The sequence below is a fragment of the Triticum urartu genome, chromosome 2 (assembly GCF_003073215.2).
Source record: "Triticum urartu cultivar G1812 chromosome 2, Tu2.1, whole genome shotgun sequence".
Classification (NCBI taxonomy): domain Eukaryota; kingdom Viridiplantae; phylum Streptophyta; class Magnoliopsida; order Poales; family Poaceae; genus Triticum; species Triticum urartu.
In genome coordinates, this window is record NC_053023.1 from 68108872 (window position 1) to 68135996 (window position 27125).

Sequence of the window (27125 nt, forward strand, 5' to 3'; positions counted from 1 at the left end):
ATTCTGGAGAATCATATAACCAAAAGTCTACAATTGTCGACATACATTTCTCAACTAGATTGCAAAAACCTTTCAAATGATTCAGATCCAAAGACCATGGCCATGGCAAAGTGTGAACAACACTCGGACTGAACTCAAGCAAAGGGTATAATCTAGGTAGAAATGATCTTGCTCAATAATGGGAAGGTATTCATAAGCAATACCTACACCAGTTTTTTTTGGAAACAGAATTGAGAACAATGAGGTGGTGAAACAAAGAGCGAGTATTGTAGCACAAGGGTTCACGCAGATACCCAACTATTCTCCAGAGGTGGAATCTCTTTCCGGTAACTTATATCATTGGCAATACAAAATCATCTATCTCTGCAGTTGATAGATGTAGTGATTACATATCCATGTGGATCACTAGATTCAGACATATATGATTGATTTCCGATGGAATCTCAATTCTGAATCGAAATACAAAATGCAACATACATTGTGTAAAACTAGTAAGTCACCATACGACTTATTGTGGTCGGTACATATGGTACAACCGACGTAGTGAGTTCCTTATACAAAAGGATTACTCCTGCAAAGATGATTATGCATGTTTGTATGTCTGCAATGACGACACATGTAATCATCTAATGACGGAGTTTAAATGAAGGATTTGGGTAAACCAAAACACCGCTCGTTACTATAACTTGAGCACCTTCATTTATACATTATGGTATACTATGTTGTCTATATCCAAGATATATTGGAGAAATTCATTGTGGACAAATATTATCAATCCATAACTCTCATGGTAGTTCATTCTCTAAATGTAGAGAATGATCTATTTAGACCAAGAGATGATGGAAATGAGATATTGGGACTCAACGTTCCATATGCCATTGGACCGACCAAACACAATTGGTTGGTACCAGTGGCGGATCTAGGATTTTGAACCAGGGTGGTCCAACCTAATAATATTTTTTTACAACTGCGAATGTACTAATTAATTTACCAATAGCACAAGATAAATTAATCAATTTTTTTCTCAAATAAGTCTCAATTTTGCATAAAAGAATCCTGCATACCTTGAAAAGTTCAAAGACTACCTGCATACGTTCATTCTTCCACCTTTGGTATGGAAAATGACGTGGCATAGCTCAGCGAGCGCCCATTGCGCCACCGTTATTGGGTTGTATATGTAATCATGTGATCATGATTGACATTCTGTTCTTCAATGTGACAATGACATTTATTGATTCAAAAAACGAGAACAATGTATCAATTTTTTGACCTAAACTGAAACAATTTGGTAGTAATTAGTAAAATTCTTGGAAATTACAGCTCAAGATGCCACATAGATTTTTTTTTTGCCCCAAAGTGAAATAGTTCAGTTGTAAGTAGTAACATTCCTAGACAGAATTCAGCAATACTGCATTACAATTTATAAAGGAGCACAACAAGCCTAAATTCATAATGAGCAGTACTGGCAGGTGGCAGCATGCCGAGCAATGAGTAAGAGTAAACAAAAATTGGGGACCGAGCAGAAATCTCATCAAAGGTACCTCAAATCGTGCTGGGAGCGTGACGGCTGGCCTGCTGGAGCTGCAGAACGCCGGCTGCCAAGCGCCGATAGCCGAGTGCGGACTAGGCTGGGTGCGGTGGCGCCGGGCCGGTGCGGGATGGGCATAGTCGCCGGCGAGGCATGGATCCAGGCGGCAAGTCAGGGCAACGAGATTGGCTGGAGCGTAGAGAAGCTGCGAGGGGATTTGGGGACGGGGAGCCAGTGCGCGGGCTACCACGGTCCACGGCTGTGCGAACGAGTCGAGGTTGTGGTTGTTGGGCTTTTCGTTTCTTTTCTTCTGGCCCATCTGCTAATCTCTTATGGACTATGGTATATATATGGGTTGTACCAAAATCCCAGGGTGGGCCGCGGCCCACCCTGTCCACCCTGTAGATCCGCCACTGGTTGGTACTCAAGAATATCTTTCGATATCTTCAAGGCATGAAACATTTTGTCTTGGTTTTTCAGTTTTGGAGAAATCTGAACACCAATATCATTGGATACATCGATCAGATCCCCACTATGTCAGATCGTAGACAAGTTTAGTGTTCCTACTAGGTGTGGTAGTCCTCTCATGAAGAGTCTTCGAAACAGACCTCATGGCTACATCCACCAACCATTATCTCAACGATAATGTTTCTTGTGTTGCTCGGATGCAAACAGGTTACATAATAAGCAATATCACTATATTGCATATCTTGCAAGTCAAATCAATGCGACTGATTTGTTCAGCGGGTCTCTACCAACTTCTATGTTTTGGTATGTAACGGCTTCGAATTTTGCAAGAATCAGGGGAAGTATCTTCCTGAATTGTTCCTATTCAATGCATCATATTATACTCTTTTTCCCTTCATGAGTTTACTTTACAGGTTCTCATAAAGGTTTTTAATGAGGTAATATCAACATGAGATCATATGTCATACTTCCTGTTTTTCCCACCGGGGTTTTGGGTAAGTATACATGACACATTTATTGTCCTCTAAACTCTATGAGTTTTTCTCGTATTGAGTTAAAAGGGATAATGACCATTATATGTTGTATCATTTTCTCCTTATTTTTTCCACTGGGTTTGAAGGAGTTTTAGCGACATATCAAACACTTATCTCCTCATATTTTTCCCACAGGGTTTTTGGAGGAGCTTCTCAAGATGATGATACTTACACTAACAAGCATGGATTAGGGGGAGTGTTAGGATTTAATTAATCCTATTAATCCCTGTTTTTCCTAATTGAGGCGGTTGTCTCATGTCCCTTTGGACGTACCCCTTCGGGGGCTATATATATGTAATCTCATTATCAATGAGAACGACGATTCTACTACTTGTCATTTGCTCTTGCAATTACTTCGAACACCAATCATAGCCGAGTGCTCCCTCCTGGCACTGGAGTTTGATAGTATCACTTTTGATCACTGTAGCAGAGGTCAATTCGGCCGCGGATGATTTAGCAAAACATTGTATTAGTTCTGGCAAACTGCCATCCCTGACTTTATTCTTCACCATTATGTAAACGATCTGGCTATCATTTGATGAATAAAGTTTATGATGCTAAAAAAAGTGAAAAATCCTTTCAGCTGCATTTTCTGTTAACAAGATTCACACACTTTGGCAAGATATATTTTGACTTTCAATTATACTAATATATAAGTCGGGCAGCATATAAGTTTAGTCAAAGTTTATTTCATTTAGTCAAACTGACAGTCAAAGTTGACCAAAAAATGTGTAAAGTCCTTGTAGCACTATTTTTGAACTGGCCGCATTCGGCAAAATCGATGCTCATTTCCAGGCTTCATCCTGTCTCTAATTAATTTTCTCCAGGTCCTTTAGTGATTAGAAATAAAATTATGAAGTGCCCTGACGGCAAACCCTTGGATATAAAGATCAAAATTATGCAACGCAGGAAATACCAATAGCAGACAAGCTCTACAATGTCCTGAAGCACAACGGGAATGCACAGAGTAGCACAGTGGGGCGCCATGTCCTCCTGCAACCAGAAGACCTACCTACCTACCCGACCTAGCAAACCCGGCAAAAAGATCTATTATGTTATCCAGTCAGGTGCCTCGCTGACCACTTCAAGTACAAAAAGGAAACTACAAAGCCGGAGCAATGATTATTAACAAAGAATTTCTTAGTGTTTGCATTATTGTACACACACCGTCGACGACCATCCGACGGAGATGCCGTGGCTTCTGAAGAGTTCAAGATCATAACCTCAAAGCTGAAGGCATCAAGATGAAGGCAAAAAAAAGGGCATCATGCTCGTCTCGCCTCGAGAAAAAGCGCGGCATCAATCGAAAGATTGGAACTGATGCAAAAAAAAATAGTGGCAGCTGGGGCACCACACAAAATAATCCATCTAGTCCCTTCCTAGCTATCTCAAGCATGCCTGCGCTCCTGTATAGTATAATACACAAAATATTATTGGAGGAATGACCCAACATTGGGAAAAAAATAAGCATCAAAATTCTGAAGTAGCTAGAATGAATAATATAGCCACACACGACAATGGCATACAGTCACAAACGGCATACATACCAGATAAAGGTTTCCCTAATACTGTTTCTAGTACTGGTACTGTTGAATAATACTGGCATTAAATTGCTGGGCTTATGTAATCATTTATGTTCCAGGCTGATGTTCTGATAATAATTTCAAACGCAAGTGCTTCAATGGAACAAAGGCATTGATTGTACTCCCTCCGTCCCATAATATAAGATCGTTTTGCAAGATCTTATATTATGGGACGGAGGGAGTAGTAAATTAAGACAAATCGCAAATATAAGCATATTAAACATTACTCCCTCCATTCCTAAAAGTAAGGCATATTTTGTTTCGTTAAGACATGCATTTGACCAATAATTACTCCATAAATACAAAGTTATATGACATGAAATTTGTGTCACTAGATTCGTATTTAAAATTAGTACTCTGTTATGATAGTGATTTTGCATCACATAAATCAAATATTAAAAGAGTAATTGTTGGTCAATTGTCTTAACGAAACGAAATACGCCTTATTCATCAGAACGGAAGGAATACATAATATTGAGAATCAGCCAAATACATACTTGTCTGTATGAACCCTTTGCCTAATCCTCTGCCAGAATCAGCTTGTGCCAAATGAGGTGCAATGAGGGCATCCAATTTGACAACCCAGAGTGCAACTGCAGACGTAGTTTGTGGCATCGTTTGGAAGTATACAGTAATGTCATCCAGATATGAACTAAAGCTTACTGCTGATGAGCTTTGGTACAACCAATCCTCATCAATTGCCCCAACAAAATCAACAAGAACCTGCAGGGAAGAAACATGGCAAAACAAAAGCCAGTACATACTGTATAAATTACCTGAAACTGAATGAATGTTCTGATATTACGATGTAAACAGGAAAAAGATACTGACCTGCAAAAGCTCGGGTAATGATGATGTTCGTCGCAGCCGCTTAACCCACAGGTTGTGCGAAGACTTCATCCACAAACCAGCAAAAGCTGCCGTAGGCATAAGTGCCTACATCAGCGCACACAGAATGAGGGAAAAAATATGATTAATGAGCTGCTATGAAATACATACACTATTTGTGACCAAACAAGTGACTGGCGATCCAATACAGAAACATAACTCAACTTTGAATCACCATGTATCATGGTTTCTTAACGTAGATCCCAGACAATAAACACTGCGTAGAACAACCATTTTCTAGTACTCACCTCAATAGCATGAATGGCTGCTTTAAGTGCCTGTAGCTGCGAAGGAAGAACTTTATGATTTGGCACATCGTACAAATCCTCAGGCTCCCTGCATGTTGCCACATGTATAGCATATCTTTCTTCAAGATCAAAACCAACCTCAAAAGTAGAGTGGCATATTCTGCAATGTTTTTCATCTCTCCAATACAGATCATGACAACTATCACAATGAACAAGTGATTCCTTAAATGATCTCTTGCCACACTTAACAGCAGTAAGGGAAGAGTAGAAAGAAGTCCAGATCCATTTATCTAACGCTTGCAACCTTTCCCACTTTGACATCTTCTCATCACTTCTCCTCCCAACTTCAATTCCTATTGCAGATGATGCATTTTGAAGATTACCAGCTAGATATGTTGGAACAGAAGCACTGTCAATGTCTGATAGGGGTGAAGCTCCATCTCCACTACTTGGCTTGGGTGAATATCTGTTTCCACTGCTTGTCTCGGAATGAGAAGAATCAGATGATGCTGTGAGCGCAACTACACACCCATCTTCCAAGTGTTTTTTCATGCCTTCAAAAAGACATGATTGCCTCTTTTTCATTGATGCAAGAAGATGAGCTTCCCTGGTGCCTCTGATGTCCAGGACAGACAATAGCGAGAGTAAATCCTGCAATGCAAACAAAAAAAGAGCCAGTAACTTTATTTGTGGAAGTTTAACCTCGAGTGATTAAATAAGAGGCAAATTTAGATACTGCACAAATCAAGCAGGTGGGCAACCTGTGGTGAATCTATCACTTCCCAGTGACCATCTTCTGAGGACTCAAAGTAAACCCTACGGTGCCCTGGATCATCTGCTCTACAAGGGCCAAGGAAGAGCCAGTAATTGTTATATCTGCGATCTGATCCTAAGAGAACAATTTGTGGCTGATGTGCAAATCCTGTGGGTGATTCGTTAGCTCCAGAGTCAGCAATGTAATCCTGACTCCTCAGGCTTCCTGATTGTCCTTGCATAGAAGAATCAAAACTGTGCGAGCTTCCTGGTCTATTTAAGTACTCATCACTAGATTGGTAAATGGTTCTTGTACACTTCTTTATCTTCCCACCTGAGGCATGCGACTGTGCTCTCTGTATGCTAGACAGGACACTTTGTGGTTCCTATGAAAGGTAGAAAACAATAATATAAGATTCTGCAGCTTTCCAACAAGGCATACAAATAGAGAATAGAACATTTGTATGAAGGCTGATCTTTAACTTGGAACGTAAACACAACAAAGTTATCCAAGATTAAGTTTCCCAACAACTGAGAAATGGCTATTGTATGCATTTTTCACTTCGAATACTTCAAATGAGTTATACGGTAACATAAGGCAGGCACTATCCACTTAAGATGTCCATATACATATCCTAGTGAAAGTAGTATCTACTTAAAATGTCCATTTCTCTTAATTCTGCCTAAGCCGTAAGGAGACACAACCATAGTATAGTTAGGAACTTAGGATAATCAATTATAAGTGTGATCATTTATGTTAGTTGTGGAGAAGTGAATAAAGCACATCAATAGAAGAAGAAAATTCAGTGGAGGTAAATTTGCATAAATGGTTCATGGGTTTGGATGACTTAAAAGAAAAAAGAACTGACATAATGCCGTAATCTTCTAAAAAATGAGACCTTGCTCTCTTAACTCATCTGATCACTTCTAAGAACATCCAAACTATTCATGTACTTACATTACCAAGACAGAGCACTATAGTCAGCTAGCAAACTTCATACAGGGCAACATTAACAATAATGAAAAAGAATAATAATCCTTTAAGTCCTGGATGGTCGTTTTGCAAGTTCAGTACTCCCTCCGATCCATAACAAGTGTTGCAGTTTTGAACTAACCTTAGCTCAAAACTGTGACACTTATTTTGGATCGGAGGGAGTAATGTTTAAGCAATGATGCTTTGAACAAAGATGAGATGTTGCAATTGAAATATACCAGAAGAGAGTGAAGGTTACCTCAAGCCTTGGAACAGAACCAGCACCAGAAACAACATCTATCAAAGCAACCAAGCAATCCAGCTTCTCATCGATGCTTAGGTCTGAGTACTCGCCTTCCATCAACCCCAGAAGCCATCGTTCTCCAGAATAACTTTCATCAATTTCACTGCATTTATTCATATTTTTATGTACGTTCTTCTGTCTCCACCTGACAATTCTACTTTCATGCTCAGCATAACTCTCTTGTGGACCATCAGATTCATCACCACTGCTGCTAGCATCCCTATCATCATCAACAGTTCCAGAATCCTCGGTATCTGATCTAGGATCTTCTTTTCCTTTAATCCGAGGATCAACACGGAGACGATATGCAGAAGGCGCAATCTTCTCAAACAATGTGATGTCACTAGAGAGAATTGAAAAAATAAGCTGCTCTACTTCTGATGCACCAGAGAGATTAAGACCAATAATCTGAAAAGAACAATCAAGTAAATGCCACGGAGATACTCAACCAAAAGTATATACAGAAGGCCAGCTATCATCAATATGAACAGTTCATTTCTGAAACTACCTGTGGTGATTTGGCAAGTTCAGCAACTTTTAACCCACCGCTTCCTTTCTTAGACAATAGTGCAAACAATTCACCTTTCAGTGTACGAGGACGTAACCCATATTTAACCATTTGATTCTTTTCCTATAATTGAATAAAAGGATATATGTTACTTTGAAACATAATAGAAGTACTTGTAGGGGGGATCTATTGCTACAGCATATATACAAATATTGGTAGCTGTAACCTGAAAGGCATGCACACACATACAAGTGTGAGATCTAGAATAATGAGGTGTCTCATTAAGTACCTTGTTAAAGAAATTCCGATTCAGCATATGATGATCTGAACCAAAACCTGAAGCAACCAGAACCTGGCGTAGTATTTCAACCCAAGTAAGAGAATTCAGGGATTTGATCCAAAAATTCACATTGAATTCTTGTTCTCTAACCTGAAAGAGAAACATAGAGGCAAACCATTTAGCTACTGCATTTTTCAGATTCAAGTTCTTCAAACAGGAAGCAGGTATGCAGGATGACAGTTCTCTTATGCATTCATTCAAGACATTCGCCCTAATGAAGCAGCATCAAGTAGTCTGAATTCTATCTAGTTACCTCCCATCGAATCTATAAGAAAAGAAAGCAAGACAAATACTAGCTCAGTGAAACTCAGACTCTGGTCCACATTCTATGGGAAGTATGACAAGACGAACACCTCAACTGAAACAGAAGTTTGGTGCTGCAATTGACAAAGTCATGGAACTAAATAAATGTAAATATGAGAAGAATAGCATAGTCAGTTTCTTCACACAAAGTAGTATGATTTATCAGACCACATAGAAAGATAAGGATCATGTTGATGTCACACTTATTGGCTATTGCACGATCACTGTTACTCAATGTAATGAATTACGATGAACACAAGTCAGTAGCCTCGTGCTACTAGAAAACAAAGCCGATTCATCCTACGCTGTCATTTATTAGACCCTGTAGGCCCATATTGTTCTTCAAGGAAATCATTAACTTGATATCCAGAGTAGACTGGAACAGGAGCATAACAAAAAAAAAGTGCATGGTAATGAAACGGCTCGACAAATTGCTCAACTCCAGCACTAGTCTAAGACCATATACTTTGACTTCCGATGCAGCATCATATTCGAACTATAAACTTTACACAGTGTGCAACAAACTCGCCAATACTTCTGCCAACATAAATAAATATACCCAACAAGGTACAATCAGACTGAAGAAAACTAATAAAATGAACCTACTACTAACTTCTCCACTCATTCAAAATTCATCTGTGAACTGTCCGACAATGCTGAAATGACGCCACAGCATAATAGCTCTAGAATAAGCACAATGTAATTCTATCTTGGAAATGAACTAAAGTGTACAGCACATTTCAAAACTCACAAAGTTCAGAAAGCTTAAGAATCTGTTATCTTTAGATGATCTTGGAACAAACACACTGCCGCTGCCCCTTTCTGTGTTTAACATAAGTAGCTTGAGAAGACTGACATGTACTTTCCCCAACAACGAGGAGTCCTGGAGATCACATTTGAACAATAAGAAAATACAGCAAATTATACCAATTTCAGGGAGATTTAACAAAATTTGCACCTTCTCATGGAATGCTTGTGCAAACTCATCAAACGTAAAGGGATGAACATCCATACTACCAAAATGTGTGTAGACAAACCGGACAACCTGCCAAGAATATTTTCGAATTAACAGATGCTGGCCACAGTTTCAACATGAAAACTAGTAGAGGAAAGGTGGGCGCACTAAAATCTACGAGCACGGCAGTAACACAAACAATAAGTTTAGGAAGAAAGAATTTTTCAGTTAACCAAGCACATATGGGCTATTTAGATTTTTAACAACATGCTTAGGCCATTAATGTTCCAAACAAAATAACCAAATACTCCCTCCGTAAAGAAATATAAGAGCGTTTAGATCACTAAAATAGTGATCTAAACACTCTTATATTTGTTTACAGAGGGAGTATATTATAGGAGACATGTCTAATATTCCTGCTGCCCAGATGCAACTAAATCCGGTAAACTACTGGTTGGATTCATGAGCAAAATTGATACCAGTATGCAAAGATTATTGAAGCCAGTCTTGTTCCACGACCAGCATAAGACATGTATGATCATTCACTAATCACTATGCAGTAAATTCCATAAGTTAATAGAATATAGAAGTTGGACAGACTGATAATGAGCTTTTTTTTCATTTCATGTAATGTAAATTCCATTAATGATGATAATACTACTCATGTATTCTCAAAGTAATGTGTTGCATTTAACCTGGAAGAGCTTTTTCACCATTTCAGGTGATGACTCCCAAGGTTTTGTGGGAAATGGTTGTTTCATCCTGACACTTGGTGGAGGAAACCTGGCAAGTAAATCTGCAAGAGAAGCACTAATACTTAAGTAAATTGGCTTATATTAGAAAAAATGAGAACAAAGAGGTAGAGGATGATATTGCAAACCTTTACAAAGGGGGCAGCCATGTCTCCCAGTGGAAGAAAGATGAGCTGAACATCTTAACGGATTAGGACCTGCTTGTAACTCACTGAGCTCAAGCTCCTCATCATCAACTAAAGTAGCCTGTTCAGTTCGTAGTTCTGAGGATTCTGATTCATCAACTGAAAGATGGCACTCCACTGAAGGATGCTCCGTCAAATCAGTAGCTCTGCCACATGGCACCTAAAATAGCGAGAAATCACCATTAGCATACTACACAAAAGGCAGATTAAGTTCCGTCTAACCAGATTAAAAAGGTCAAATTGCAAATATATATATATATATATATATAAGGGTTTTAATCATTTATGCCACTAGTTGTGTCCCTCTACTCAGTTTTGCCATTAGATGTTACAACTGCTCAAAAATGCCATCGTTCTGTGAGATGCTTGCTCAGAAATGCCATTAGATATCTCAAGAATGCCATCGTTCCATTAGATGTTTGCTAAAAAATGCCATTAGACATCGTTATTGTCAAGTCAAACTCATTGACCATGTTCCATGACGAAAATACCCCTATACCCACATGTCAGCTCTCTCTATCTCACAATGATAAGTGTGGACCCCACTTATCAGGAGTAAGAAAGCGACTAATTTTAAAGGAAAATAAGAACGCTGTTGGGATCAAGTGGGACCCACACTTTATTGTAGTGAGATAGAGGGAGAGCTGGCATGTTGGTCTATAGGTATTTGGGTCATTATAACATGGCAAACGAGATTTGTGCTGACAGTAATGGTGTCCAGTGGCATTTTTAAGCATGTGCCTAACAAAGCGATGGCATTTTTGAGCAGTTAAAATTCCTAGTGGCGAAATAGAGTAGTGAGACACAACCAGTGGCATAAATGATAAATTAATAGCTTTACAGGTCTAGATTCTCATTCTAGAGGACGCTCATTATCTCCATATGTGGACTTCTCCAAGTAATAAAGCTTACCTTTCTTTTACTCGGTGGAGGTCTACTCTTCTTGTTTACTTTCTTCCGTGGCGAAGTTTGTCTCTGCACCAAATAAGGTTAAAAGGAGGAAATTCTGAGTTGCTAATTCAGAATATACAACTACAAGTTTCAAATAACATAGGCTGTATCAGATCAAATTACATAAGCAACTTTACTTGGGCAAGTTTTCCACCACAATCTTCGAATGGTCTCAATGACCTCAAGCAACCACTTTCATCAATGAAACTGGAGCAATCTTGAATTTCTGCAGTTTGGGAATACATTGCATGCCACACTGTCATTAGACCTTTGCCCTTTCCATGCTTCCTCACAGGATCATTGTTCTCAAATGGCAAAGTGGATCTCTGAGCAGTAGGCGACATGATCTGCAGATGAACATTTTTTTAGAAAGGTGGGCACCTGACGTTAGAGGTCTCAATATAACAAATGGAAACAAATTAACATGGATTACAATTACAAAAAGGGACAATAAGCACAAAATGTCAGTTTAACTGACAGCATCTTCATCTCAGGCACTAAAATAATTTGTCAATCAGCAACTGGCAAAAGAACACAAGAATTTTAAGAAACAAATACGGTGGATCTCTAATCTTACATGTAACAAATAAAAATGAACATTAGAGTGCCTTCAGAAAGACTGTTACAGCAAATAGCTGAATAAAAGTGATACTAAGGCAGGAACTGTAAATCTTTTATACCAATTCAAATGTGAGAGCCATCTCTTGGCCCACAAAATACATGGGATTTCTTATTGTATATCCTGGCCCAAAAGTTTCCAGAAACCATTGTTCTAATTACAAAAAAGAGGCCTGATAATAAAATAAAGATAATGCTGGATCAGACTGACTACCAGCAGTCCAGCACAGAAGATGACACTAGCTCATGATCATGATGGCACCAAATGGTATGGCAACAACAGGTAAACAATGATTAACACAGGAAAAAAATATGTGCTAGAAACGACAATGAAAATGTGTACTTAGCCTAAATAGTGAGTTAGTAACTATGCTTTCCTAAAAGGCTCTGGTACTGAAAACCAAAAATTATGCTTGACCATACTGACTATAAGCACCAGTCGTCATTAGCCACACACAGTGAGACAAGGCACGGCACCAACAGGAAACAAAAGCTGTGCTAGAAATGAAAATGAACACTTGAGCAACCTAGCAATACCTTTCTCTTCTTCAAAACGCTTTGATCCTGGTAGGATTGATGTCCTGTGGTATCTGCGATCAATTCAACATGATATTGTGAGGGTATTAACCGCATCTACAGAATGCAATTCGAACATTAAGTATGCAAAATATGTTAGCAGCATTAGTGTTAGCAAAGATCAAATGGGGATTGAAGGTGCTTGCAGATCCTGCTAATTCTACTCTCCTTGTTTACTCAGAAGTCTAGTTTAGTGCCATTACAAAGCAACCACAATTTGAAGCACAAATGAATAGGACGAACACAATCAAGCACAAGCTGCTCGATACAATCTCCGTATTACAAATGAGTGAAGCCCAACAAAAAGGTTGGGACTTCCATAGCATGCTAACTCGTTAACACAATTAGTATTATTTTGAGATGGACACAAGAATGGGGGAATGCATGGCCGAAAGAGAAGGATGCAACTTACATAGCATGGTAAATAAATAATTACAGCAAATAGCAGTGTTTTGAGATGGAACATAAGAAGTGCTACACTTACCAAACAAAAAATGAGATAATTACCAGAGTTGTTAATAGAACTGTGTGGTTGATTAAGCTTCAAATCAGGTCTTTTGCATGGCTTAACCTACTGGGACACATAGATAGAAAAATATGTCTATGATGATAAATGGCTTTCTCAGTAACCTTTAGTGCTACTAGAGACAGACCCCTGACATGGACATGTGCCCTTTCAGGAAGGGGATCAAAATCACCCCCAAGAGATGGATCATCCTTGCCGAAGACTTTCCTCAGAATATAATCCTTCGGAAATAGGACCTGTGATCGAAGTGTGTGTTTCTCTCCTACAAGGCTCATACTCCTACCAAGAGTAATGTCATCCTCGGGCTGCAAACCCGCAATACCTTGCATTGGAGATTGACTTGAATTGGAAGACCTGCTGCTGCTACATCTAGGCCAATTTGATCTTGCACTAGCTTGTGTTTCCATGTGAACCTCTGCAGCTTCCATGTGCCTCCTCTCTTTCCGCCTCCGCTCTTTGAACCATATTCTGACCTGGTTGTAAGTCAAACCAACAGATGCCGCATACTCTGTCACGTCCTCCGGCTTCGGATATTGTACCTCTGGATCAGGAAATTTTTAGCCACAGCACAAAAAGTTGAACAACAAAAAAATAAGACATGCCAGCAGGAAAAGAGGTTGAAACACTAGCACATGTTTACCAGAATAAAAACTCTCCAGCATCTGGATTTGCAGGGGAGATTTCTTTGTCCCTGCATTATCGCTCTTGGCTAGAAATCCTTTGGCCATCATCTGGAGAAAACCATAATTAGGTATCAGCGCACAAAGCAGGCGAGTGACAGTAAACACCATGTCACAAAACACTAAGGCCCAGTTCTTTTCAGCTTTTGATTCTCCAAAATCAGCTTTGGGGAAACTTCTCACAAAATCAGCTTCCCACAGAATCAGCCGTCGAGTTATTTTCTAAGATTGTGGTCTGGGATTATGGGATGAGTTGTGTGCTGGAATGTCTGTAATGTCCCTGAACTAAAACTGGGTGTTGATAGTACCATTGATGATAGCATTCACATTAAAAGTAGCATTCAAATTATTAGTAGCAAATAAATAAGCAAAAAAGAACCATTCACAGTTGCATTGAGTAATCACAGTAGCATTTTTTTTAACCAAGTCATCTTCCCTTCACAGTACCATTGAGCATTCACAGTAGCCAAAGAAATTACATGCCTGGTCCATGCATCCATCCATCTACGAAAAACCTAGCACCATTGATCCATCCATCAAGCAAATCATGTACTAAGCATCCACATACATCCATCTTATCCAACTTCCATCGTTCCATGTGAAGGAGAGGAACTAGAACGGAGTGATGAACAAAAACCGAAGGAGGAGAGGCTCACCAGGCAGCGGTGCAAGGAGAGCTGCAGCCGGCGGGATGGGCTCGTTGGGGACGGCGGGGGAAGGGAGTGGCCGGCGGGATGGGCCGGGGGGGGCCGGGGGGGGCGGAGGAGTGCAGGGCCGTCGGGAGGGGGGCGGAGGAGGCGGGACGGATGAATTCTTGGGCCGGCGGGATGGGCGCGTGGGGGCCGCGCTCGCCGGCTCCTCCAGGGCGGCGGGGAGGGCGCCGGTCGTCGGAGGGGGGAGGGAGGAGGAGAGGTAGGGGCGACGCGGGGACTGCAACCTGGCGGCGGGGAATGGAGGCGGCGGGAGGGAGAGGGGAGAGACGCCCAGAACCCTTACTGACGAGTGGGCCGCCGTTTTCCCTTAAACCCTTGGAGAAGGGGAATGGCCGAATGGTTAGTTTGGAGAAATACCTGCGGTTTGTTCTCCTTCCACGTCGGCCCCTGCAGCTGCAGGTGTTGCTCCCCAGTTGTGCTGTCACTGTTCTCAGCATTTAAGCTCGTGAACACAAATTTAGATTCGTGAAGCTACCATTTACCAGGCTAGTTAGAATTGTAAAACAAACCCTGAGAGAAGCTGAAGAGAGATCATATTCTAGGAGAATCTTGCAAAAGAACTGGGCCTAGTGTTTTGTAACATGGTGCTGCTTTGTGCGTTGAGACTCATCTTCTTCTTTTTATACAAGGAATATATTAGTATCACGGAAATATCAATTACATCAAGTCTCTACACCAACAAAATGTCAGAAACGACATTCAGGATGCACACAACCTGAAAGAGAAAAAAAGAATTAAAAATAGGTTCCACGACGGTAATCAACTCCTCGCAGCAACAACTCGACAAACTACCGCCAAAGACAACACCCGGAATACGTTCTCCAAAGGCCACGCCTCCAAGGAGGAAAACAGTGCACAAGCGCTGTCTTCGCCCTATCAAAGATCTTAAGTTTTCACCATGGAAAAAGTATGAACTCTCAAAACGATTCCTTTAATAAAGCCATTGCCAGACACAACCAATAAAGGTGAGACCTTAGGTTTTCACCATGAAAGTCAAGACTCGGCACTCGAGGAGCGCCACCAAACTTGAATTCCTCTAGTGCTTCCCCCCCCCCCCCCCCCCACTTGCCAAGTCTGCTCCTGCAAATCATCAACACCGGGCTCACAGTTACCAGATCCAAAATGGATCATCGGCCCCCCTGAAGCAAAATCTTCAGCGCGTCGAAGGTCCCCTCCGCCAACATTGGCCCTCCAATCTCAGCCGCCATGACCTTCTCCACCGCAGTGTACACCATGGAAATTGAGATGCCCACATGTCCCATGGTTTCGACAACAAATCGGAGCTTCGCGCCGCACCATCGTGAAGCCACCCGGGCGGATATGTGTGCGCATGACTGGATTCCATCCTATCCAGATATCCAGAAGCTTCATACGCCAATTCAAGAAGATCTCTGGTAGAAGATCCAGAACACATCTGATGGGTAGATCGAAGAGGAGCAAACACACTAAAACACTGCCTTGATGCGAGAAGAATGCTAGGACCACCACCATTATTCTGAAGACTCTCGCAAGCCCCCACGCCGCGAGTCACCACCAAGCAGGAACGACAGAAGAGGAGAGGGCAGCCTAGCTCGCATTTGCAGGTCGTCGCCGGCGTGCCCAGGGACACAGTCAGTTTCCCCCGCAGCACAAGCCTTGACTGGGCCCCAATGGCCTCGGAGCGCTGCAGCCCAGATCGAGACCCGGTGACCTAGATCACACACCACACAAAGTCGAAGACGGCCACGGCGGCGGCACGACCTTCCCTTCACTCCGACGGGGTCCTCAGGCACCGGCCAAGACAGGCGCGCCGCCCCATGCCCTCAAACAATGTCCTACCTCCTCCCTTTGTGATACTGTCGAGGAAGCACCTTCCCTGCCCACCGTCTTTGATGGGGTGGGCGCCGCCACCGCCGACGGCATCGGTGACAGTGATGGCAGGAGACACAGATCGAAGGAGTTACTAGGGATCAATGGGAAAGGGCCTCCAGAGCCGCCCGGGAGGGGAGCGACTCGGGAGACTCATCCAATGGTTCACTTCACTCCTTTTTCGAGGAGTTTTTTTTCTTTTGAAAGGAGATTGGCATGGTGGTTTGCTTTGCCAAACCTACGAAGCTTTTTTCACAAACACAACATAGACAGAGACGCTCACATGCTCATTTTTATGAGTGTACGCATATACATCACATCCTATCATTTATGAGCACCTTCGAAAGGAGTCAATGAAGAAGTCTCATTATTTGAAATGCTAGTAGACGATAAAGCCTGGCCACCAAAATTACACACCACAAGATGGCCAGACTTACATGGGAGCGAGTATTAATGAGGCCTTTCCCCTCACCTCATCAACAATATGTAATCACTATAACATCACCGCCATATAAAACGAGCGAAGGGGTAATGAATACACAAATGTTGAATTGAGTCACCCTAATTGCACAAAGCAAGGTCTATTGCTTTGTGTCTAGTCTTGTTTCAGAAAGAAAAAAATGGTTTGGTGATGAAGTTTTTTTCATCAACAGGATCTAGTTTCAGAATGTCCTGGAACAAAGGTCATGTTTCAGAAAGAAGAAAAAAGGTTTGATGATGAATATTTTTTCTTCTGCAATATGGGTCTTGTTTCAAAAACATAGCCCCGGTTGCATAAAGCGCTGGAGGAGCATTCCGCGTTAGAGCGTGCGAGACCAAGCATTGCAACACGACGCATGTTTCAGAAACATAGCTTCAGTTGCAGAAATCGCCAAAGGAATGCCCGACATGAGAGCTCGTCGTTGTCGTGCTGGAGTAGAGGCAGCTGCTCGGGGTGCTGGGCGGGAGGAGGCGCGACAGCTCCGACCACCAGCAACGTGCCATGGCGGGCCAACAGTGTTGTCTTGACGGACCTTTGCAACAAGGTCCTTGTTGTAAAGCCCCTCAGTTGGCTGGGGCGGTAGATCGGACAGCTGTTTCGGGCAGCATCCGACGGCTAGCGAGGCGACCGATGTAATCAATTTATCATCCGGCAGACGTGTAGCATTGTCCTTTTTATTTTTTCTCTTCAGAAATTATGTGCAGTAGAGACAAAATCCCAGAATAAATGTGTGCAGTTTGCGTCAACGCAAAAAAAATCATCTCCACTGACGAATTTCTCCGTTTCATATTCCATAATCATCTCTCAGAACCAGAACACCAAGATACATTACCACCGGCCACGTGAATCGCAGCAAGTTACCGAGACAAAGTTTATACAGAACCTCATTAAAACAGCTTCCAGATTTTCCACACACAGACAACCAAATAAGACTAGTAAAGCCGAGACAAATGTTGTCCGTGGATCAAAATGATATATCACCGAGCTAAAATAAAACTAGCAGAAAAGAGTAAGTTTTAGTCGCTATCATCTTCGTCTTCTTGCGTTTCAAGCTGGGAGACAACCTTTTCTATGAACTTCCTGCGAACGCCTTCCATGACATTGTTACGGGATGAATCGCCACCACCTTGTCCATCATTCAGTACTGGGTCTGAATGGCAAAGCGCCAATGCAACAGCTGGAATAAACAGAATGGAAGTCTAGCATAAAGAGCGGAAGACCGTGCATGACACTTAAAGATTCCGTGCGCTCACATCAGTCGGTGTAATTTAAGTGAGCAAGAAATCCATTGTCGTTTCTTATTCACATGACATATTCGATTTTAATGGTAACAGCAGCATAACTGTGAACTAGGCATGCCACTGTGTTAGGCACTCATCTAAAATTTGTTCCCTCGATTTTTTTTTTCTTCTGTTTGTCATATGATGCAAGGCAAACATACAGCAGGACCATATATTCACCGTAGACATGCCTGTCGCCCTGAACATGTTTTCCTCTTAGTACGAAGGGAAAAAACCTCATCCTAAGGTCAAAGATTATAGTCACGTTAAGCCGAATTGCGAATTGTATCGTGCGACTGGCTAATTGCAACTTTAAGCGCGCGCGCACACACACACACGCACACGCACACGCACACGCACACGCACACAGTCTACTGGTGTGTACTGACAATATTTTTGCCCAACCAACTAAAGAAAGAAGAGTAACTTGAACTAAGATAGTGGAAACTGATTGTGTGGTACAACTTACATTCAGGTGTGCATTTCTTTCCACCAAACTTCTGTAGACCAACATAAGTCCCTTTGACAGCACTGTTGTTGTACACCAGTATTGTAGGAACATTTCTATCTGGGTAGTTGGGAATACAGTCCGTGGAAATAATTTTAACAAACTTGGTTTCTGCATATTTCGGCGCCAGTTCCTCCAGGCAAGTCTCAAGCAGCCCACATTCTGGTATCCTGCGATAAGATCCATAGAAGTCTCAGACAATGAACAGTTTGAGGTAGTATTTCTTCCTAGAGTCATTTCTGTATTATAAGCACCTCTGGGAAACAGTTAAACAGCATATAAAGCAGAAGCACTGCAAACGTCTCACAGAAGCATAGGGCATAATGTCCTAAAATCCTTCAGTTTCCAGTCAAAATGAGTATAAATCAAAATACGAGCACAGGGCTTTTCGTAGGCTGCTGCTCTGTGCAGTTAAAGATGGGATCCAACCTGTTCTGTTTGCGGAGAGCGTGTGGAGTAAATCGAAGTAGAAAAGAAGAGGAAAAATATCATGGTGTGGTATGGTTTGCTAAGCTAGGTTATCTTGTTTATTTTGAAATGGTAGTTCAAAAATCACGTGCATACAAGGTCAGATTTTGCCAAAACTATTTCAACACAATTATATCTCTGGATAACAAATTCCAAGAACCATAGTAGATAGTACTCATTTTCAAGCTGCCATTTTTAATCAACATAACAAACACTCCCGCTGTAAAGAAATATAAGAGCATTTAGATCACTACTTTAGGCCCTGTTTGTTTGGGCTTTTGCTTCTGCTTTTGCAGCATTTCCACTTTGGCCAAAAAGCCATAAAAGCTCAAACAAACCGTAGAAGCAAAAGCCCAAACAAACAGGGCCTTAGTGATCTAAACGCTCTTATATTTCTTTGCGGAGGGAGTATGTATAGTTCGACACTTAGTTACGAATAAAGTTCTACTTACATGCCCATAAAAAAATTAGCTGTTTCTTGGTGTAGTTTTTGACAGAAGAAGGGCATCATATCGTAAATAGGATGAATTTCGCCTTACGCATCCTTGTAGAGGAAGACCACAACCCAGACATCCGGTGGAGCCTGCGAAACCTCACGCACAAAATCAGAGCCTGTGATGGGCTGTACTGCGCCGAATCTGGCAGTTTTTGCTGCCTCCTTGAGCTCTGCAAGCCTCATCCTCCTGTAAGCACACCACAACATCAAAACATCAGACAATTGATGGACATGGATTTCTGGCTCCATGGATCAGAACGACACTTTCTCGCAAGTGGTACCAAAACAACTGAAATTGTACAGTAGTGCCCCGAGTCCAGATCAAAAACAACTGAAACAGACCAGATTTCTGTGGAAATCACACGAATTACCTCCATCCTACCGTGTAATTCGGGTCAAACCAATCACGAAAAGCACTAGTGGAACACATCTCATGGATCACCAGACGTGCGGGAGACTAGATCGAGGCCGATGGGGAAAAGAGAGGGGGCGCACCTGTACTGCTCCAGGAAGCGGTCATCGTCGAGGTCGTCCTCGAGCTCCTCGAGCTCGTCGGGGTCGCGCGCGTCGAGCCACTCCTTGGACTTGGGCTGCTCGTCCGCGTCGACCCTGGGGGCGAAGGGCGGCGGCTTGAAGGGCTCCGGCTTCTCGGGCAGGTTTCCGAGTTTGCGCTGGATGTCGTCCCACTGCGTGGTCGCCCCCTCCACGTCCTTGTACACGAAGTGGTAGTCCGCCATGGCCGAGCCTCGAACGAGCGAGCGAGCGAGAGAGAGATCGGGACAGGAGAAGCGGAAGGCCAGTATACCTGGCCATGGCAGGCCGTCTCGAACGGCCCGACCTTGCCCATGGGCCGGGGCTGGGCCTAGATTTTGAGCCCAATGGTCGGGCCGGGCTGGGTTGGGCTTGTTGTATTTGCAATTTAAGAAAGAAGCCCGACCCGAGGCCTGATGAGCTTTTTGACTGATGGGCCGGGCTTGGGCCGAAAAACTAGGCCTGACGGTTGGCCCATGCCTAGGTTTTCTGCTTTGGGCTTTGTTAGGCCCAACCCGGCCCGAGTTATGCCTAAGAATGCCGAAGGGGAACGAGGAGGCGAGAGAATGGAAGAGATCGGCTGACAGGTGGACCCCACGTACTCGCGCTAGACGCTATTGCGCATGGGATCTGGATCCGCGTGTGGCAGGTTGGGCCCGCTTGTCATTCATATAGAGGCTTTCCGCTGGATGAGACGGTGCCACTGATTGCGAACCAAAACTAAGGAGAAGAAGCAAAGCGGGAGAAGATCATTCTTCGGGGCAGCGGAGATGACGGTTGGTCATCTCGCCAACGACACCATCCTCTGAGGCCGCGAAAGCACGATGAGCTCCTCCTCCTCGTCTGCCCTTGCCCTCTTCTCCTTCGATTTTGCTCGTTGTTGTGTTTGCGGCTCGAGATATATTTTTGTTGGTGAAATGTGGGGGTTGGAGGTTAGGGTTCTTCGTGATGCGGTGAATTGGGAAGATTTGAGGTATTGTTTACAGCCAAAAAAGAGTAGTGTTTGGTTGCAATAAAAAAGTGTGACTACAGAAGATGGTTAGCACAGAATTATTCAAAAACAGATAAAATTGGAAGGAATATTCAAAGTAAGAGCAAAGCTGCATCATTTTTTTACGCGTCAACAGCGGGCTTACGCTGAACCATATATTCCAAGACGAAAACAATTATAGAGAGGAGCAGAGGAGTACAAGAGGAGGGGGGGATAACAAAAGTTCAGAGGAAGTAAAAGAAGTTTAAAGGAAATACATAAGGCCTATAATCTCGTGGCCAGGTGGAACAACATTGATCCCCAGTCTTTGAGCAGAGATTGTCTCTGAGCATTCTTGCACCGATGGACCAGAGCATTAGATCGCCCGCTGCAACTCGACCAATGCAGTGTATGCCCCAAGTTTCATTTCTAAATACTTTTGCATTCCGCCTTTTCCAAGTATTCCCGAACACGACGATGATCACAGTAGAGCACACTTTGTTGGTGGTTGCACCCAGGCAAACATCCAGCAGACTATCTGGCCGTCCATCATGAAGGCTCTGGAGTTCATCACACAGAGTTAACAATAGGTGGCATTAAATAAGAAGGCGAGTGATACTTTCACAAGCACCACAGAATGGGAACACATCTGAGGTGGCGATTGATCTCCGGAAGCGTCTCTCATTGGTGTACACACGGTCCTTGCATGCAAGCCAAATGAAAAATCTGCTTTTATTCGGCTCATAATTCCTCCAAATGGTAGGAGCGAGTTGGTCGATCGGTTGTGCTAGCCAAAGCATCGAATAGGCCATTTTGGTTGTAAGAGGTTTGCCTCCGTGTTTGCGAATCCTCGTGTCCTGTATCTGCAAATTCAAGTTACCTGTTGCCAAAATAGCACGCAATTCCCCCAGATCACGTTCAGCCGCATGAGATAATCGATTTGTGAGGTCTAGGTTAAGTTCCGTAGAAGCCAGCACCGAGCCACAAAGGCAGACTACCGCTTTGCAGTGTGAGAAAAGGGCTGGGAAACGAACCGCCAGGGTGTCAGTGGAGTTGGGTAGCCACAGGTTGGCCCAGAAGGAGGTGGACTGACCATTACCCACAGAAACAATGGTGATGGATAGGAAGAAATCAATGTTGGAAATATGCCCTGGAGGCAATAATAAAAGGTTATTATTATGTTTCCTTGTTCATGATAATTGTCTATTGTTCATGCTATAATTGTATTAACTGGAAACCGTAATACATGTGTGAATACATAGACCACAACATGTCCCTAGTAAGCCTCTAGTTGACTAGCTCGTTGATCAATAGATGGTCATGGTTTCCTGACCATGGACATTGGATGTCATTGACAACAGGATCACATCATTAGGAGAATGATGTGATGGACAAGACCCAATCTTAAGCGTAGCACAAGATTGTGTAGTTCGTTTGCTAAAGCTTTTCTAATGTCAAGTATCATTTCCTTAGACCATGAGATTGTGCAACTCCCAGATACCGTAGGAATGCTTTGGGTGCACCAAACGTCACAACGTAACTGGGTGGCTATAAAGGTGCACTACAGGTATCTCCGAAAGTGTCTGTTGGGTTGGCACGAATTGAGACTGGGATTTGTCACTCCGTATGACGGAGAGGTATCTCTGGGCCTTGTCGGTGTCAAAACCGGCAGATCTCGGGTAGGGGGTCCCAAGCTGTGTATCATGGATCGATGGGTAACAGGAGACAGGGGACACGATGCTTACCCAGGTTCGGGCCCTCTTGATGGAGGTAAAACCCTACGTCCTGCTCTTGTTTATATTGATGAGTATAGGGGTTACAAGAGTTGATCTACCACGAGATCGGAGAGGCTAAACCCTAGAAGCTAGCCTATGATTATGATTGTTGTATATGTTATCTATCGACTAGCCTGGCCTCGGTTTATATAATGCACCAATGGCCTGGGATAACAAGAGTCCTAGCCGAATACGCCGGTGGGGAGGAGTCCTTGTCTTGATCACCAAGTCTTGTGGAATCTTCCATGTATGCGGCAGCTGTCCGAACTGGCCCATGAGTATACGGCCATGGGGGTCCTCGGCCCAATCTAACAGATTGGGAGATGACGTGTTGAGTACCCCCTAGTCCAGGACACCGTCAGTAGCCCCCTGAACCGGTCTTCAAGTTAGGGACGCTCCTCGATTCTTCCGAACTATTCTTCATCTTCGGTTGTCAGTCTTGAAAACTGGTTCAACAAATTTTCTCATCTTCGATCTTGAGGATCGCCGAAATGCATTCGACGAGTTTATACGTCGGGTATCCGAGGAGCCCCTTTAAGTTTTCGGCCTTTATCAATGCCTTGTTATTTTTATGCCACACCTCGGGTTTGAAGTTGTTCCCGGGAGGCAGTGTCCTCTTGCGTCCGAGCTCCAACGTCGGACTGCATTCGAGGTATCTTTTGCAGACGAGCACCAACGCCAGACCGCTTTCGAGCTCCAACGCCGGAATGTATCCGAGCTCCAACGTCGGACTGTATCCGAGCTCCAACGCTGGACTATGTCCAAGCTCCAACGCCGGACTATGTCCAAGCTCCAACACAGGACTATGTCCAAGCTCCAACGCCGGACTATCATAAATCACCTTGGTTCAAAAAAGTTGAAGGAGTTTAGCCGAGCTTAATGCCGGAAATGCCCTCTATGGAGCCAGCCACTAGCGCCGAGCTTTAGGCCGGACTGCTTCCGAGGTGGTGCACCACCCCGACTGTGGGCCGATTTTTTGTCAATATTTTTGATTGGTGCAATTTATTCTCTACCGAGATATATAGCCAGTAGCCCTCAAGGTGTGTAACGGTCTAAAACCCGAGATGCCCCTGAAGGATGACGTAAGACCGCTGATCCCAGTAGCCTCTGAGACTCAGGTTGATTTGCAAAATCGGCCTGAGGATCAAGTCCTAGCTCGGCAGAATACTTCGGGACACAAAAAGCGGCGTGCTCAGTCCTCAAGACTCAGGTTGGGTGCGGCTGACCAACCTGGGGATCAAAATCTCCTCGGAAACTGTATTGCACTTAAAATTTTATGCATTGGATAGGCAATGCAGTAGCCCCCGAGACATTGGTCGGGTGGCAACATCAGATCAGGGGATCGATGTACCCCTTTAATATTTGTAAGTAATAAGCCCAAAGCCCAGTAGCCCCCGAGCCTTAACGCGGGCACGGGTGGCCGAATTAAGGATCGATATCCATAGTAAAATCACAAATTATGTGTAATGACTCTATGTATCCAAGTACTTTACGTCATTAATGCTCGGATCCGCATTGTACAAAACTTTGTTGACCAACCATCGGCTTCAATCTCCTCGGCCAGTAGCCGAGGAGTGTTTGTCCTACTTTATAAAGCCTTTATGAGGGCAAAGATTTACGACAAACAAGGCAAACTGGCCATACGATTTTATAAACAAAGGTACGTAGAGAGATATGTTATATTACTGTTTAACATAAGAAATGTCTTCCAAAGAAAATAGTCCCGCTAGCGGTTCCTTTCTTTGGGTTGTCATGCTAAGCATGATCATGAAACCTCAGCTCTAATGTAAGAGCAAAATATTGAGGATTTAGTTTGGGAGGCCAGTTACTAGCCCCCGGTAGTGTTCAGTGACAGTCGAGGTCAAGCCGTAAACACTTCGGCCAATGTTATGAATGGCCCATCATATAACACAATCATCGGATCGCTGACCAGTTTACACTTATTGTGACAGTCAGATTTTGGCTTTCTCCACTGAGGTGCTTAACCATGTGAGCTGGAAGCACAATCGCAGTGGTTCTCCCTTTGCACACCTAGCCGAACAAAGCGGAACGTAGGAGGCAAGCGCAGGAGCCGGGCAACCCAACTATTGACCGAAGACACAATTCGAAACCGATGCATATATAGCAATATCCGAGAATGTTTTTGCCGAATCTCTAAAGGTGTCCGGCGTTGCACTACAAGACTTGTGCTGAAAACACATGAATAGTTTAAAAGTGCCAAAAGCTTGGAAAACCAAAAAAGTCAGTAAAAACATGACATCCGAACAAGATCAAGTGTTCGGTGCCAATCCGAAAATTGGTCTTAGAAAAAAAGAGTGCCTCTGTCGTGCTTTAACATGACACATCCTATCTCAAGACTCCAAGCGGGTTAGCCTACGGCTTCAACCTCCTATCCCGAAGGCGGAGTACTTCTCATTAGGCCAGTTTAGCAAACTAAACTCTAGCAGCTTTGAGAGAGAAATTAGGCTCCTCGGCTAGTGACCACACACTCGTGTCGAAAAAAGAAGTGATGAATAATAATAGTAATAAAAACTTTGCAACAACTAAGAAGAAGAACACTTATTATAAAACGACTCATATAAATTTAAGAGCCCCCAAGTGACTTGGGTAAAAGAATTTTATGTATAATGATTGTATGTACCGAAGTACTAATATCATATCTTTGTTCACCCGAACTTTAAACGCGTCTTAACCGACCGTCGGCTTCTCCCTCTTCGGTCAAGGACCGAAAAGTGTTATGTACTCCACCTGTCGAGAATATCGACAATGTTTCCGATGAAGGAAATATGCCCTAGAGGCAATAATAAAGTTATTATTTATTTCCTTATATCATGATAAATGTTTATTATTCATGCTAGAATTGTATTAACCGGAAACATAATACATGTGTGAATACATAGACAAACAGAGTGTCACTAGTATGCCTCTACTTGACTAGCTCGTTAATCGAAGATGGTTATGTTTCCTAACCATAAACAAAAGAGTTGTTATTTGATTAACGGGATCACATCATTAGGAGAATGATGTGATTGACATGACCCATTCCATTAGCTTAGCACCCGATCGTTTAGTATGTTGCTATTGCTTTCTTCATGACTTATACATGTTCCTATGACTATGAGATTATGCAACTCCCTTTTGCCGGAGGAACACTTTGTGTGCTACCAAACATCACAACGTAACTGGGTGATTATAAAGGTGTTCTACAGGTGTCTCCAAAGGTACATGTTGGGTTGGCGTATTTCGAGATTAGGATTTGTCACTCCGATTGTCGGAGAGGTATCTCTGGGCCCTCTCGGTAATGCACATCACATAAGCCTTGCAAGCATTGCAACTAATGAGTTAGTTGTGAGATGATGTATTATGAAACGAGTAAAGAGACTTGCCGGTAACGAGATTGAACTAGGTATTGAGATACCGACAATCGAATCTCGGGCAAGTAACATACCGATGACAAAGGGAACAACGTATGTTGTTATGCGGTCTGACCGATAAAGATCTTCGTAGAATATGTAGGAGCCAATATGAGCATCCAGGTTCCACTATTGGTTATTGACCGGAGACGTGTCTCGGTCATGTCTACATTGTTCTCGAACCCGTAGGGTCCGCACGCTTAAGGTTTCGATGACAGCTATATTATGAGTTTATGCATTTTGATGTGCCGAAGTTTGTTCGGAGTCCCGGATGTGATCACGGACATGACGAGGAGTCTCGAAATGGTCGAGACATAAAGATTGATATATTGGAAGCCTATATTTGGATATCGGAAGTGTTCCGGGTAAAATCGGGATTTTACCGGAGTACCGGGAGGTTACCGGAACCCCCCGGGAGGTATATGGGCCTTAGTGGGATTTAGTGGAAGAGAGGAGAAGTGGCCAGGGCTGGGCCGCGCGCCCCTCCCCCCTAGTCCGAATAGGACAAGGAGAGGGGGCCGGCGCCCCCCTTCCTTCTCTCTCTCCTCTTTCCCCCTCCCGAATCCTATTCCAACTAGGAAAGGGGGGGGAATCCTACTCCCGGAGGGAGTAGGACTCCTCCTGGCGCGCCCTCTCCTGGCCGGCTGCACCCCCCCTTGATCCTTTATATACGGAGGCAGGGAGCACCCCTAGACACACAAGTTGATCCACGTGATCATATTCTTAGCCGTGTGCGGTGCCCCCTTCCACCATAGTCCTCGATAATATTGTAGCGGTGCTTAGGCGAAGCCCTGCGACGGTAGTACATCAAGATCGTCACCACACCGTCGTGCTGACAAAACTCTTCCCCGACACTTTGCTGGACCGGAGTCCGGGGATCGTCATCGAGCTGAACGTGTGCTAGAACTCGGAGGTGCCGTAGTTTCGGTGCTTGATCGGTCGGGCCGTGAAGACGTACGACTACATCAAC

General features: G+C 43.3%; 2 protein-coding genes across 3 annotated transcripts; both read right to left on the reverse strand.

Annotated features, from left to right (window-relative positions):
- Window positions 1-3380: 3380 nt before the first annotated feature.
- LOC125535825 (homeobox-DDT domain protein RLT3-like) lies at window positions 3381-14466 on the reverse strand. The gene is made up of 18 exons (XM_048698895.1): window positions 14329-14466; window positions 13633-13723; window positions 13315-13533; window positions 12428-12480; window positions 11410-11619; window positions 11234-11296; window positions 10265-10481; window positions 10080-10180; window positions 9388-9474; window positions 9181-9312; window positions 8076-8216; window positions 7787-7909; window positions 7234-7686; window positions 6010-6387; window positions 5249-5899; window positions 4944-5048; window positions 4610-4835; window positions 3381-3935 (listed from the first exon to the last, which is right to left on the reverse strand). The coding sequence occupies exons 2-18, from the start codon at window positions 13721-13723 to the stop codon at window positions 3913-3915; spliced, it is 3273 nt and encodes a 1090-aa protein (XP_048554852.1). The 5' UTR covers window positions 14329-14466; the 3' UTR covers window positions 3381-3912.
- Window positions 14467-17481: 3015 nt separating this feature from the next.
- Window positions 17482-20257, reverse strand: LOC125535826 (phosducin-like protein 3). 2 transcript variants are annotated; one of them, XM_048698897.1, is made up of 4 exons: window positions 19962-20257; window positions 19510-19653; window positions 18464-18672; window positions 17482-17864 (listed from the first exon to the last, which is right to left on the reverse strand). In XM_048698897.1, the coding sequence occupies exons 1-4, from the start codon at window positions 20201-20203 to the stop codon at window positions 17731-17733; spliced, it is 729 nt and encodes a 242-aa protein (XP_048554854.1). In that variant the 5' UTR covers window positions 20204-20257; the 3' UTR covers window positions 17482-17730. The 2 variants fall into 2 exon arrangements, with proteins under 2 accessions (XP_048554854.1, XP_048554853.1); XM_048698896.1 differs by having other exon boundaries at window positions 17482-17891.
- Between the last annotated feature and the right edge of the window lie 6868 nt (window positions 20258-27125).